Consider the following 13,751-nt stretch of genomic DNA (forward strand, 5'->3'; position numbering starts at 1 on the left):
GACGAAGAAGGAGCATTCGGAGGGCGGCCAACAGTAGATCACAAGGCAGACGAAGATCACGACCGAAGAGCATCTGTGATGGAGAATAGCCGGTAGTCTCGTGGACAGCAGTGCGGTAAGCCAGTAAAAAGAGTGGTAATTTCTTGCCCCAGTCCTGTTGGTTTCTGGAAACCACTAATGATAGGTTATTAAGGATGGTTCGATTGAACCTCTCTACCATGCCGTCCGACTGGGGATGCAATGGCGTTTTTTGAGTTTTGTCAATGCCGAGTAGTTTGCATAGTTCTTTGATTACTGCCGAGGCAAAATTCCTTCCCTGATCGGAATGTAACTGAAGAGGCACTCAACCTGGAAATCCAGTACTGTATCATTACCTCAGCTACTGTGACAGCCTCTTGATCGGGAACAGGGTACGCTTCAGGCCACTTGGTGAAGTAATCAATGACAACGAGTATGTATTTGTTGCCATCAGCAGTTCGTGGCTGAGGTCCAAAGATGTCAAAGGCGATACGTTCAAAAGGCGCTGCGTCTCTTCGGTCGTTTCCGACCTGCACAGGCATCGCAGGATCGGAACCACTTTTGCACGTCATCCTTTGCATTATTCCAGTAAAAGCGCTCACGAACTCTCTGTAAGGTCTTCATTATTCCTTCATTATTCCTCAAGTGACCTCCCGTAGGGCTGTTATGTATTTCTTTAAGGATATCAGGAATGCGGGATCTTGTTAGTATCAGCTGCCATCGGAACGTCTTCCCATCATCCGATTCGAATTTACGGTATAAGACGCCATTTCGAATGTGAAGTGAATCCCAGAGTGCCCAATACTGTTTGGTTGTAGGACTACAGATAGAAATGTCCTGCCAGGTAGGTTTTCTGGTTGATGACTCCATTAAATCAATTATGGGTTTAATGTCACGATCTTCCAGCTGGTCTTTCCTGACTTAATCATAACTCCACGGTTTTCGATCAGCCGATGTTGATGTTGTAATTTGTGTTGCGACCGGAGTCAGCAGCTCGTATTCAGTCTCCATAAGACGTTCGAATGTTGCCGGCGCATTACACAGTCCAAACGGCATCACCTTGAATTGCCAAAGCCCTTTTCCCGTAGTAAATGCCGTCTTTTCTCGGTCTTCAGGCTGTATTTCTACCTGCCAATACCCACTCTTTAAATCAAGTGTTGAGAACCACTTGCTTCCAGAAAGAGTGTCTAGAATGTCGTCAATTGTAGGAAGAGGGTAACTGTCTTTCTTCGTAACCTCATTTAACCGGCGATAGTCGACGCAAAATCTTGTTGAGCCGTCTTTCTTTCTGACTAGGACGATGGGAGATGCCCATGGACTTACTAAAGGCTCGATGACATCGCCTTCTTCCATATCTTTTAACAGTGTTTGCACCTCTTCCTGTTTAGCAAACGGTAGACGTCTTGGATGTTGCTTGATTGGGGGATGATCGCCGGTATCTATTCTATGTTGTGTCAAACTAGTTCGACCCACGTCAGAAGACGAGCGGGAGAAAACAACTTGAAGATCTTTAATGACGCGATCGGCAGCATTCCTCTCTTTATCGTTTAATTGCGCATTCTGCAATAACTCCGATGTAATGCTCTCTGAGGACACGGATTCTTGGATGTTACTCTTTCTTTCAACGCTGGTTACTGGAGAACATGCTGCAACCACTTCACCTTTCTTAATAATTCTCCCCTTCTCAGTTACATTGGCGACTCTCACCGGGATAACCGTTCTGGATAGGTCGACGAGTGTTGAGGCTACTAGTACTCCTTTTGGGCTAATTCAGTTATTTGGATATTCTATGATGCCGTAGCGGAAATTTCTGTTTTCGGCTATGGATCCAGGAAGGAAAATTTCTGTTCGGCAAGAACATTGTGATATTGTCTTGTGCTATGATTTTATGAACAGATTTGACTTCTTCATCATTAACTCCAAATAACGCTATGTCCTCAGATGTAGAATGCAATTCGTTATTTTTAAAGTCCAAGGAAAAATTGTATTTCCTTAGAAAGTCCAATCCGAGTATGCAAGAATCAGTGATCTCTGCTACATATGGCGTGTGATGGTAAGTGGCACTTCCAAACGTGATGTTAACATATACTTTTTCAGCGATGTCGATCTTCTCACCGGACACAGTCTGTAGGGTAACGCAGGGCGTCGTCCAGATAAGTTTGCTTCACTGTTGTTCAGCCAAATCTTTTCGGATGATGGTAACGTTGGCTCCTGTATCTATCGTCATATTGGAGGGAACTCTATTAATATGTCCTATTATGAAAAGTCCATTACTGCCGCCTCTCACTGTAGAAATCTGAAGCGCATTAAACTGGGGCTTTTCATTATCTGGAAACCTCCGCCTCGCGAGATGGCCACTAATTAGTTTCCCTGCTGTTTGTTAGGAGCGGTTTTAACATCCGTACCCTGGGGTGTTCTGCAGTTTCGTCGTATGTGTCCTTCAGCACCGCAGTTCCAGCACTTTACGGTCGGTTTCTTGTCACCAATATTCCGTCTCAAGGCGTTCAGTTGTCTAGTTAAATCGTCTAGACGAGCAGTGACTTGATCCCCTGGCTCCTGGACCTGAGCAGCTCTGACTGGATGGCGGTCTCGACGGGTGGCTTGCTGGGCTGCCTCGAATTTCATGGCGTACACTAAAGCGCTTTTCAGATCTTTAACATCCGCCATTCGCAATGCTTTCTGTATTTCAGGGTCCCGGATGCCATCGATGAAATATTTCAGGGACAGGATTTCCATTGTTTCTGTCAGGCACTCCGAAAAGGCGTGATGTGACAGCCTTTCAACATCCGTGGCGAGCTCCCGAAGTGTTTCGGTGAGCTTCTGTTGACGGGATTTTAATTGGAGCCTGCTGTAGTCTTTTAAACATTTCTCCCCGAAGCGCAGCTCCAAGGCGCCGGACAGAGCTTCGAAATCTAACCATTTGTTTTCGGGAAGAGTCTGAAGGATATCCGCTGCGTCGGCTCTTAAAGAAGCGGCGAGATGACAGGCCTTAGCTTGGGAATCCCATCCATTCGCATCCGCAACGACAGAAAATTGTGTTTTATACACCTGCCAGCAGGTCTTCCCATTATATGTAGATAACTTCAGAGAGGGACGAGCAGGCATGGGTAGAAATTTAAAGTCATCACTATTGTTCCTTGCCGTCGCTACGAATTTCTTTAAAATATCCACTTCTTTGGCTACTGCAGAAACCCTATCATCAATTTGTTGTTCGATTTGATGTTGGACGGCACAAACTCTTCCTTCAATTCGTTCCTCCACAGGAGAAACTCTCCCTTCTATTTGTTCTTTAACGGACGAGACGCTTTCTTCAATTTCTCCAACCTTACTTTCGACAGCGTCTATTCTACCTTCTATAGACTCGAATTTGTTTTCTATTACGCAGGTGATTTCTCTTTTCACTTCCTCTTGACCTGCTTTCATCTCGTCTTTAACGGATTCCTGTCCCGCTTTCATTTCTCCCTGTCCCGCTTCAATCTTTTCCTGATTAGATTTCATCTCTTCCTTCATTTCTTCTTGACCTGTTTTCATTTCCTCTTTAAATGCAGCAAAGGCTGATATCAGCTGTCTTAACTGCTCTTCCATCGCTCTTGTGATTGGCATTCAAATCCCACTTCTGACACCAAAAATTGTTGCGTGCGTACGGGTTCGTTATGAAATGAATGCACAAGTCCGATGAAAAAGGAACAAAAATTTATTATTATCACAACAAAAATGCTTAAATTTTCTCAAATTATCATGCAGTATTACAATATCTCACAATAGTTATCTTTTAACTACTCAAATGTCCAATAGAACTTAATTCAAAACAGCTAAAGAACGCTAATCCGCGAATTCGCTATAATCGACAAGAGCAGTTTTCTAAACAACAACAAACTAAGCAACTACTACAAACTGAGATATTTTCCTCCTTTTATAAGATTTTAAAATCACGCGCTAGAATTTTCCAGTACTTTCTCGAAATCAAAAAAGAGATATTTATTTATTTAATGCACGCGCTCTTGTATTTTCAATTTTCCGGCTTAGCTTTCTTTTAATATTCGTCACGCGCTGCACTGCGCGAGGAATAAAACCATTTAATTTATAATTGAACTAACATTAGCTTTTTAAATACCAAATTCGTAACAATATTTTACCCTTTATTATATAAGGCATAGTAACTTTCCTGTTGCATACAGAGTTCAAAGAACTTATTCTGCGGATTGACAATACTTCGTTTCTGTGCTAAGCTGTTAAGCATGGAATGAGTTGCCTATTTCTGTCATCCAAGCCAAGTTTGACTCCATGCCTAATGGGGTAAGGACCGTTTTAGATGCCAAGGATGGCAGCAGTGTCTGCTAATTTTGCACCCCTGTAAACCTCTAGTATGCTTACAAATTTAATTATTTTATCTTCATGCCATACTGTTACGTGCAATAAATATCTTTTTTAAATTTGCTTTCCTTCATGGTGTTGTAATTTTAATGGCCAGCAGTGTATTACCAAAAGAAAAATCTCTGATGCTTGCAGGTAGTACATAATTTAGAACATACGCTTAAATTTTTCTAGAATTTGGAATACAGTTCCCCTTAGTCCTCCACAAAGGTATTCCTACCTTGTAAAGTATATTAGGGCAGATAGCCTTGTATTCTTTACCATATTTAAATAATCAAACCAAACGAATTCAGTACGCCTTATTAAACCTGGCTCGGTTCTGTTGCCGAAGCAAAAACAGCTAACTGGAAGCCTATAAATTAAATTCAACCAGTACAAAAATTGCATCATTGCAGATTAAAGTGAAGAACTACTGGTTTTAGACTATATTGTTGTATAAATTTAAATTACATTATAGAACATCATATCGTATCATAAACGTGGAATCCCATCATTTCTCAGTCGAATTATTTGAAGATTCAGGTGTTTATCCAGTGATGTATGTGGATGTCACCTAAAGACGTTTTTTTTTTTTTCCCTCCTGATGAAACAGCGGCCGAGCGGTAAAGTCGCTGAACACTGGTATTTCGGTCTGAGGTTCGAATCCTGCGAACGGGCTGGCTGCATGGGCGTTTTCGTGATTTTCCCCATGTGTAACGTGTATAGGAGCCAGTTTCCGTTAGAAAATCCTCCACGAAGGCATCCCTCCCGTTAGGGCAGATAGCCCTAGTGTGCTTTGTCATAATTAAATAAACCTAAACCTCTTGATGAAACCAGTCTTTCCTTTCATCTCATACCTTCAAAATGCTTAGTCTCTAAAGACTGATAAAGGTTCTGACCAAATACTGATGAAGTGGATTGAATTGGATTATTAAGTTACAGCAAAGCAGGGCTATCTGCCTAAAAGGAAGGGTGCCTTCGTGAAGAACTTTCTAAGGGAAACAAAGGGAACTTTCTAAGGGAACTGGGAGGGAACTACCAGTGTTCAGCGACTTTATCGCTGCCGTTTGTGGGACTTTATGAAATGGAAGGCGATAACTTTATTTAAAATGATTGTCAGAAATACCAAGATGTTTCGAAAAGTTGGATGCTTTTTAATATACTTGCAGATTGCCTAAAGAAAAAGAGCAAGAATGAAGCAGAATGTCTGAAGAAAAAGAGAATAAAAAATAAATTTTTTCGTAAAATTTAGTATTTGTATTTTTTTTAAATTTAAAACTTTTTAATCTTATGATATTTGATTCTTGCGATTTCAAAAATAAAATATTTGACTAAAATATGAATAACATTTTAAGAACACAAATGTAGGGTAAAATTGTGTAAAGCAATGGGCACAATGATAAAACTGTTTAAAGCAGTGCATACAAGTCATCCTAAGTTAAAATATCGGTTATACATCTCTCTTATTTATATATATCTTTTCTGAACGGAACATTGAAAGGCGTGTTAACTGTGCTTTCTCTTTTAATATATGCAGTTTTCAAATGCATCGTAGTCTGGGTTACAAAGTATTCCTCCGAAAGAAATGCAATTCAAATAAATAAAATCAAATTCTGGAAAATTTCTATTAATAAATGTATTTAAAATGCTCGTTTCGAATGAAGAAATATAAAATATTAAAATAATTATCTGAAGAGTCAATGCAACACTAACAATTAAAATAAAGTCTAAAAATTTAAAAATTACCTAAAATAATAACTATGACTAAAAATATAGTATAAAGAAAACTATTAAAAAAAAAAAAAAAAAAAAAAAAGAATAAACGATGCACCTTTGATTTAAACTACGCAGTTCGCACGAGTAAATAGAAATTTTTAAAACAGTTATTCGAAAGAAACCATGCAACTTAAACAATTAAAATGAAATTCTAAAAAGAAAAAAATTGCTTAAAGTTCATAACAATTATAATTAAAAATATAATATAAAGAACATTATTTGAAAGAAGGAACGATTGGGTCTTTTTTTCCTCTCACGCACTATGTAAAAATGGAAATGAAAATAGGTTGCCACATATTAAGAAGTTCGCCAAGTGAAGTTCGCCATTTTGGCTCAAACTGAATAAAAAGCGCCAACATAAATTGTTGAATTTCTCCGTAAATTTTGCACCAAATTTGACAAAATTTAATATTTAGCATAATTTGAGTCGTAGAATCGAAATATGGAAAAAATTGTTATGTTATTTCAGAAAAAGTCCGATTTCGTGTCAGAATAACTATGTTAGAGTAGAGCTATATATAAATGTAGAGCTAATATATCCTAAGTTGCGCTTTCGAGACATGAAGAACGCAATTTGAATTTCGTCAATCGGCCCAGTAGAACAAGAGATATAGAACTGTCCCCCCTTTTTATTTATTTATTTATTTTTGAGCAGTATACATACGTTCGTACAGACGCCACGAAAAATTCTCTTCAGAATTCATTTTAAAGCAGTTTTATATTTTTTTTGGAAGAAAAGAGTATTTTATTCTGTCCTTACGTACAGATATCAGGCAAAAACATTGTGAAATTGCATTCGATAGCGGTCAAAATGGATATTTTCTTTGAAATATGCAGCCTGAAACTTTTCGCGATTACAATACTTCTTTTTTACTTCGTACAAGGAAGTAAAAAACAACGTCGGACGTGTTATTCAGGAACAGTGGGTATTCGGGGTTTAAGCAACGCGGATGGCAGCATTATACACTCTTTTGAAAAAGAAAAAAAAAAAAAAAATCGAAGCACCAAGAAGGACTTTTGCGATCGTGACGGAATTTGGTATGCAAAAGCATCTTGATCGAACATGCAAATGATCGAAGTTTTAAATCAAATGAAGCGGAATAGCGATCATAGCGCACATTTCTAGTGCGCAATTCGCGAAATATAAAACTAATAAATATTAAAAACCTTACAGACAACTAAACGACTTCGACCGTGGCTGCATTGTAGGGTTGCGTGAAGGTGGGTGGTCATACCGAGCAATAGGCCGCCACCTGCAGCGTACAGAGATGCAACGTGCAAAGATGTTGGCAGCAATGGTTACTACAAAGAAATTGACGACGAAATGAAGGCTCTAGAAGGCCAAGGAGCACAAATGCGAGGCAAGATAGGATGATTGTTCGCCAGGCCCGAACCGCCTCAAAGGTATCATTGTCGACTATTCAAAGCATTACAGCCACGTCTATACCTCCCGTGGTACCGTCCACCATCTCACGGCGCTTGTCTGAGGCGGGGTTACGCTCACAGAGGCCTTTAAGACGTTTGCCTTTGATCCCACAAAAATGGTAGAGTCGTCTGAAGTGGTGTCGCAGCCGATCATCATGGCTGGCATCGTATAGTGTTCAGCGATGACTCTTGAAGCAGATGACCACTGTCTGGAGAGGATGGGCCAGCGAGCCCAATCAGCCTTTGTTTTACAAAGGCATAACCTGCTGGTGTGATGGTGTGCTATTTCTTATGACAGCAGGCCATCTTTAGTCATCCATCCTGGGGCCATCTTCCAACAAGATAATACCAGGCCACATACCGTTTGCATATCTCTGGACTGTCTCCGTGCGGTTCATAATCTTCCTTGACCAGCACGGACGGTCACCAGACCTTTCTCCAATCGACATTTAAACTGACGCCGCTCTAACGGAATAGTAGCATTAAAAGCATAACAGCAAGGAAGGTTTGGGTTGGGCAAAAGCGGCCGTGCATCAAGCACCATCTTTTTCTTTCACATAAATTACCGTAGCTTTAAGCGGTAATCTGAGGGCTTGAGACTGGGGCTGCGCAAACTATTGACAGTAACGGAAGATTATCTTTTATATACCTACACCTGCCCGAAAATCTACAAATATCTGCTTTTATCTACCAAAACTTGTAAAATCTACTTATGAGGTATTTCTTCCGCCTTCTTAGCGAGCTTTCGTGGTGTGGTGGCATGCTGGGCACGTATAACAGAGGAAAGCGCTTCGATTCCCGGCGAAGGAGTAGTTAATTTTTCATCTTGCCTACTTCCAAAAATACCTAATGTCTCTACAGTCGCGCTCGAACTAAAAGGCTGTTGGATGATGATTCTCCTCATTCAGGATTTGGCGATTGGATCTCCTAAAATCTCCAGTCGCCCATTAAAAGGGGGAGTATATAAGGTATTTCTTCCGCCTTCTTAGTGAGCCTTCGTAGTGTGGTGGTTTGCACGCTGGACGCGTATTCCAGAGGTCCGCGGTTCGATTTCCGGCGAAGGCGTTGCTAATTTTTCATTTTGCCTACTTCCAAAAATACCCAATGTCTCTACATATCTACCAAAACTTCATGCTGCCTCTCTGCACCGCAAATTTTAAATTTCTATCTTTATAAATTTTCAAAGACTGTATGTAATTAAAGAGTGTGTTGCTACTACAATAAAATATTTTTTTTAATTCATATTTTATAGGACAAAAAAAGTATTATCACTATGAAAGAATTTCCTCTAAACGGCGCTATCCAATAAGACTTAATTTGTCGGCGTAGGAACAGGACTTCACGTACTTTTGTGAGATTTCCTGGCTTTTTGTCCTGTTATACCAGCTCTTGATAGAAAAGTTGAATTTTTCAACTTTTGCGTCATATGTCTAATATCTAATTTCACTGCTCATCAAAGCAATATTTCGAAATTTTACATATGAGACTGCTGTCCGTCTACTTGTGCGCTTCCCTTTTTCAATGTAATCTCCCATACCAAAAGTGTAAAATGTATATATATATATATATATGTATTACCCACCCCATTACCCGGCTTAAATTGTCCTCCTTATTCAGCCTTTATTTTGACAACCATTGGTCGTAGTCATATACTTCCAATTATAGAAGTATTCACGAAATTACTCATGTTTTGGTTTGTCAAATTTAAAAGAAATTTATTTTGGAAAATAACGAAATCTATCGTGGTCTCACGTTTCCTGTACTTATATTTTGGAGCTTTATTCTCGTTATGAAAAAATAAAATTATAGAAAGTTTAACTGCCATATGACAAAAAATTAATCGATATATTTAATTTCAAAATTTGCAAATTTCTGATGTCATTTTAAAATTTTCACGTGGGATCGGTTAATTAAGTAGCAAAATTCGAAGAAATAAGCTTAAATGAAGTGCAGCGAAAAATGTGCATAATTTCATAGGCCGTATAAGGAAGTCATGCGGTGTCCGCATAGGTTTTATTTAATATATAGTAAAGTAACGTTTTTATTATAAGAAGGAAGCACTCTGGTATATTTTTAAAGTAATTTTAAAATTTTAATTCTCATATATTTAAAAATATTTACACTTGCCTTTTATTGCAAAACTGTTTTTTAGAAATAAATTAGAATTGTGTGTAAATTGAATCAACATACTTCTCTTTTGCTGCATAAAATAAATTTGAAAACTTTTTTCTTCTTCTTTTTAAATAAGGCTGCATAACTGATACCTTACAATTAAAAAGTTTTCAGTAAACAGTTTATTTATTTATTTATTCATTATTTTATTTATTTATTTTTTACAGGAAGAGTCAATTATATGTAAAGCAGATGAAAATATGGCACACTGCTCTGAAGAGCTAAAAGAATGTGAAAAGTATGTATCAATCTAATTATTTTATTAACAATTAAAAGTCTGCGGTTTTGTTATGAATTTATACTGTTTAACGCTGTAGAAGCTCTGTCAGTTTTCTTTCAGGCAGCGAACGAAGATTTAAGCATTCAGAAATTGTTCCAACAGTAATGTACTGAATGGGCTGTATATACTACATTCGATTGTCTCATATCAATATAAAGCAGACAATGCTTAGAATAAAAGGAAACACTGATGAAAGTAAAATAATTATAAGATTATAACAGCGTATATATTATTAGCGTATATAATTTTATAAACATCAAAATTATAATCAAATTAAAAATTCATTGAAATGGATTTTCTCTTCCCTGCCATTCCCTTTAGCAAAATCTGAAATGACTAAATACATATTTTATATTGTATAAAGAATCAATGTTACTATTCATTTTGTAACATTTATAATTTGTAGATTCTTTAATTAGTTTAAAATGCTTTGAAATATAGTAAATGTCAAAATATACAAGAAAGTTCTCCTTAGAACATTTAAACAATGGTTCTGTTTCTTTTAAAAATAAGCAAAATTCATCTTTAAGTTGTAACTGATTTTGTAAAAACCTTTTATTGATTTGAATATTATCTTAAAGAGCAAATATGTGCTTTCAGAATTGTTATTTGTTACAATGGTTTTACTGTTTGAAGAAAAGAAATCAACCAAGGCTTCTTATAAATTAGTAAATAATTTTACTCCAAATATGATATAGCACCGGCCTAACGTTCAATTTGTTCTACATCTTATCAGTTTGAACTTAGCAAATAGTCGCTTCAAGTAAAGATCTAGCCAACAAATTAAAATAGTCAGAATCCTACAAAGCCTACAAAATTAATGCTATGATACTCTGTGTCAGCATTGTGCAATAAGTTAATGCTGATGTCACAAAATTTCTTCAACGAAAGCTTTTTAAAATTTTTCTTTCTCCGTTGTGCTACAATGTCTTTATTATCCACACAGCTTGACTAGTATTAATACTATGAAAAATATAAAAATCTTTAATTTAGTTTACTCGCCACTTCGAAAATAGACAGTTTCAAAAGGATTGCTATTCAACGCGACATCAAAATCTTCAATTTCTTTTCTAGTTACTGTCTTTTCTGTACGGTTGTAAACTGTACTCTGTACTGTTTGTACGGTGTTATTTGATGTGATCTGCTTTAGATCTTGTGAAATGTGTTATAAAATGATGTTTTTCTCTTCTTTCTAATAACGTAAGCATCTATTTAAAAAATTTTTATAAACAAGTTTCATGTTACTCATGTAATATTGGCAAAGAACGTTAGAAGAACTCTAAAATAACATTCTTTGCTTCTAATTCGCTTGATAACTTTTCTACCAGTGTGAAAGGGGAGGAGGTTCTGTCTCGAGGTTCGGAATGTACAGTATTGGAAACACCTTTAATTAATTGCACTAATGATAAGAATGTTCGTAATTATCAATGAAATATAATGCATATAGTTTAACTTTGACTCCTTAGATACATTATTAGGAAAAAAAACAGAGATTTGATTTACGCTTATTAAGATATATTTACTGTTTTAATTTTTCGCATTATTCCATAACTTGTAAGGTTCTTATATTAATTAACAGTTAATATGATTTTGATCTTTGCTTTAACGTCTTTCCGTATTCCTCACCAGAACGAAAATTTGCTTTAAGTGTAAGCTGAGGGTTTTGAATCTGCAGCCGATTGCTTAAAAATTTATTCGTTCGGATAAAGTTAGTTGAGCTTAGTTTATTGCTTATGTAGTTTTAGACTGTAATTAACGTTTATTATAAACGCTTTAATTTAAGTATCGATATTGATAAAATTATATCGCTATGAGTAGTGATTTATCTCTGCCACTCTATTTTCATACGAAGCGATAACTTGCTAGTTGTCTGGTAGAGTTGTAAAACTCAAACTCGAGTACAGTTTACAACCGTACAAACTAGAAAAGAAATTGAAGATTTTGATGTCGCGTTGAATAGCAATCCTTTTGAAACTGTCTATTTTCGAAGTGGCGAGTAAACTAAATTAAATATTTTATATTTTTCATAGTATTAATACTAGTCAAGCTGTGCGGATAATAAACACATTGTAGCACAACGGATAAAGAAAAATTTTAAAAAGCTTTCGTTGAAGAAATTTTGTGACATCAGCATTAAATTATTGCACAATGCTGACACAGAGTATCATAGGATTAATTTTGTAGCTCTGTAGGATTCTGGCTATTTTAATTTGTTGGCTAGATCTTTACTTGAAGCGACTATTTGCTAAGTTCAAACTGACAAGATGTGAGAAGGGTTAAAAAAACCCTTTTATTCAACTGAAGAAGGAATTTACAGACGGCACCTTGATGCTTACAAACTTAGCTAATACGGCTGCAACTCAAAATAGAAATATAAAATTAAAACTAATCTAAATAATCAGCCGAAGCTGCTCAGAGATAATTAACGTGAGTTAGTTCTTAGAACTATTACTGACGTACATAAATCGGCAAGTAATATGCACAATTGTAAAAGCAAGTTTAAATCCTCGAAACAGCGTGGTCTGAAGTAACTCAAACATCAGCTTAAATAGCATCTTTTTACTCTACTTTGCATAACACGCGAAATTGAAATATCATTCTGGCAGAAAGTGGAAATAAGGGAAGAGAGAAAAGATAAAAAATTTTCTCTCCTCCCTCATTCTCTCTTCTTTCAGCCAGAAACTGGTCAGTTTGAAATTGAATGCTTCTTTACAGTTGTATTTTAAGGAATTATAGAATGATAAAATAGATTTTACTATCTGCTGCGCTGATGATCTGTGATACATGATTATTTTTCCAGTAAGCTTCATAAAGCAAGAAGTGCATTAATGTCTGAGGTAGAAGCAAAAAGCATGACTCTGAATATCGGCAAAAGATGTCAGCATGCAGAACCTCTACTGAGTTTTCCCTATGTCCCTGCTGACCATCCGTCTGACCAAATTTATTATCCGAAGTAAGTTAAACAATTATTTATATAAATACAATATTGTTGCGTGCATACGTGTTCGTAATGGACTGAATGCACAGAACCGATGATAGCTCGATAAAATTTATTTTCCCAAAAGAAACACTTTAGAGTTCTGGAACTTTCCGCAAAGTACCCCTACAACTGTTCTCTTTAAGGCAGAGCAGAATGAGTAGTTACTACTTCAAACTACTAATAACGTTAAATACAATGCAGTGTAAAGCGCATCTAAAAGGCGAAGCTCTCAGGGGTATCTGATTGGAACTGATGCTCTATTCGGTCTTACATAGTTTCCCATCCACTGCCGAGAAATCTCTGCTACCTTCCATTTCTCGAAATTATTGGCAGGCATATACGGCTAAAGTTACATATATAAGCCAGATACGGTTACAGTTGCATAGAAGGACCAATTACAGTTATTTAATTATAGTACCAGTTACAGTTATACAGCGAACTGACCAAAATGCTACCAAATGGTCATCAAATTTGGCGACTATTGGCGATTTCTCGCCAAATTTGCTGACAAAAATTAGTCGCCAAAACAATAGCCAGCTTAGCGATATGTTGACAATTTTTCGAGATAGCTGTTTACGTCAATGTTAAATAGACTGTAATCTTGTTTTTCCCGCATATGTTTTCTTGTTTTTGTATAATATAACATTTCCATGTTATATTAACATTTCCATGTTATATTCCATAATATAACATTTCCATGTTATATTATACAAAAGATACTGCAGTTTCACCCGTAATTTCAGAGAA

The 13,751-nt window shown here is 36.7% G+C and overlaps 1 protein-coding gene across 1 annotated transcript in view; it reads left to right on the forward strand.

Annotated features, from left to right (window-relative positions):
* LOC118201865 (uncharacterized) overlaps window positions 1-13,751 on the forward strand; it is a 73,558-nt gene that overhangs the window by 17,636 nt on the left and 42,171 nt on the right. Inside the window, exons 4-5 of the mRNA XM_035374030.2 lie at window positions 9,912-9,982; window positions 12,825-12,977. Of these exons, the coding sequence (XP_035229921.1) occupies window positions 9,912-9,982; window positions 12,825-12,977 (224 nt within the window). The remainder of the gene's footprint in view (window positions 1-9,911; window positions 9,983-12,824; window positions 12,978-13,751) is intronic.

The sequence above is a fragment of the Stegodyphus dumicola genome, chromosome 6, assembly GCF_044657685.1.
Source record: "Stegodyphus dumicola isolate Sdum_Otavi_A_Nest chromosome 6, ASM4465768v1".
NCBI classification, from domain to species: domain Eukaryota; kingdom Metazoa; phylum Arthropoda; class Arachnida; order Araneae; family Eresidae; genus Stegodyphus; species Stegodyphus dumicola.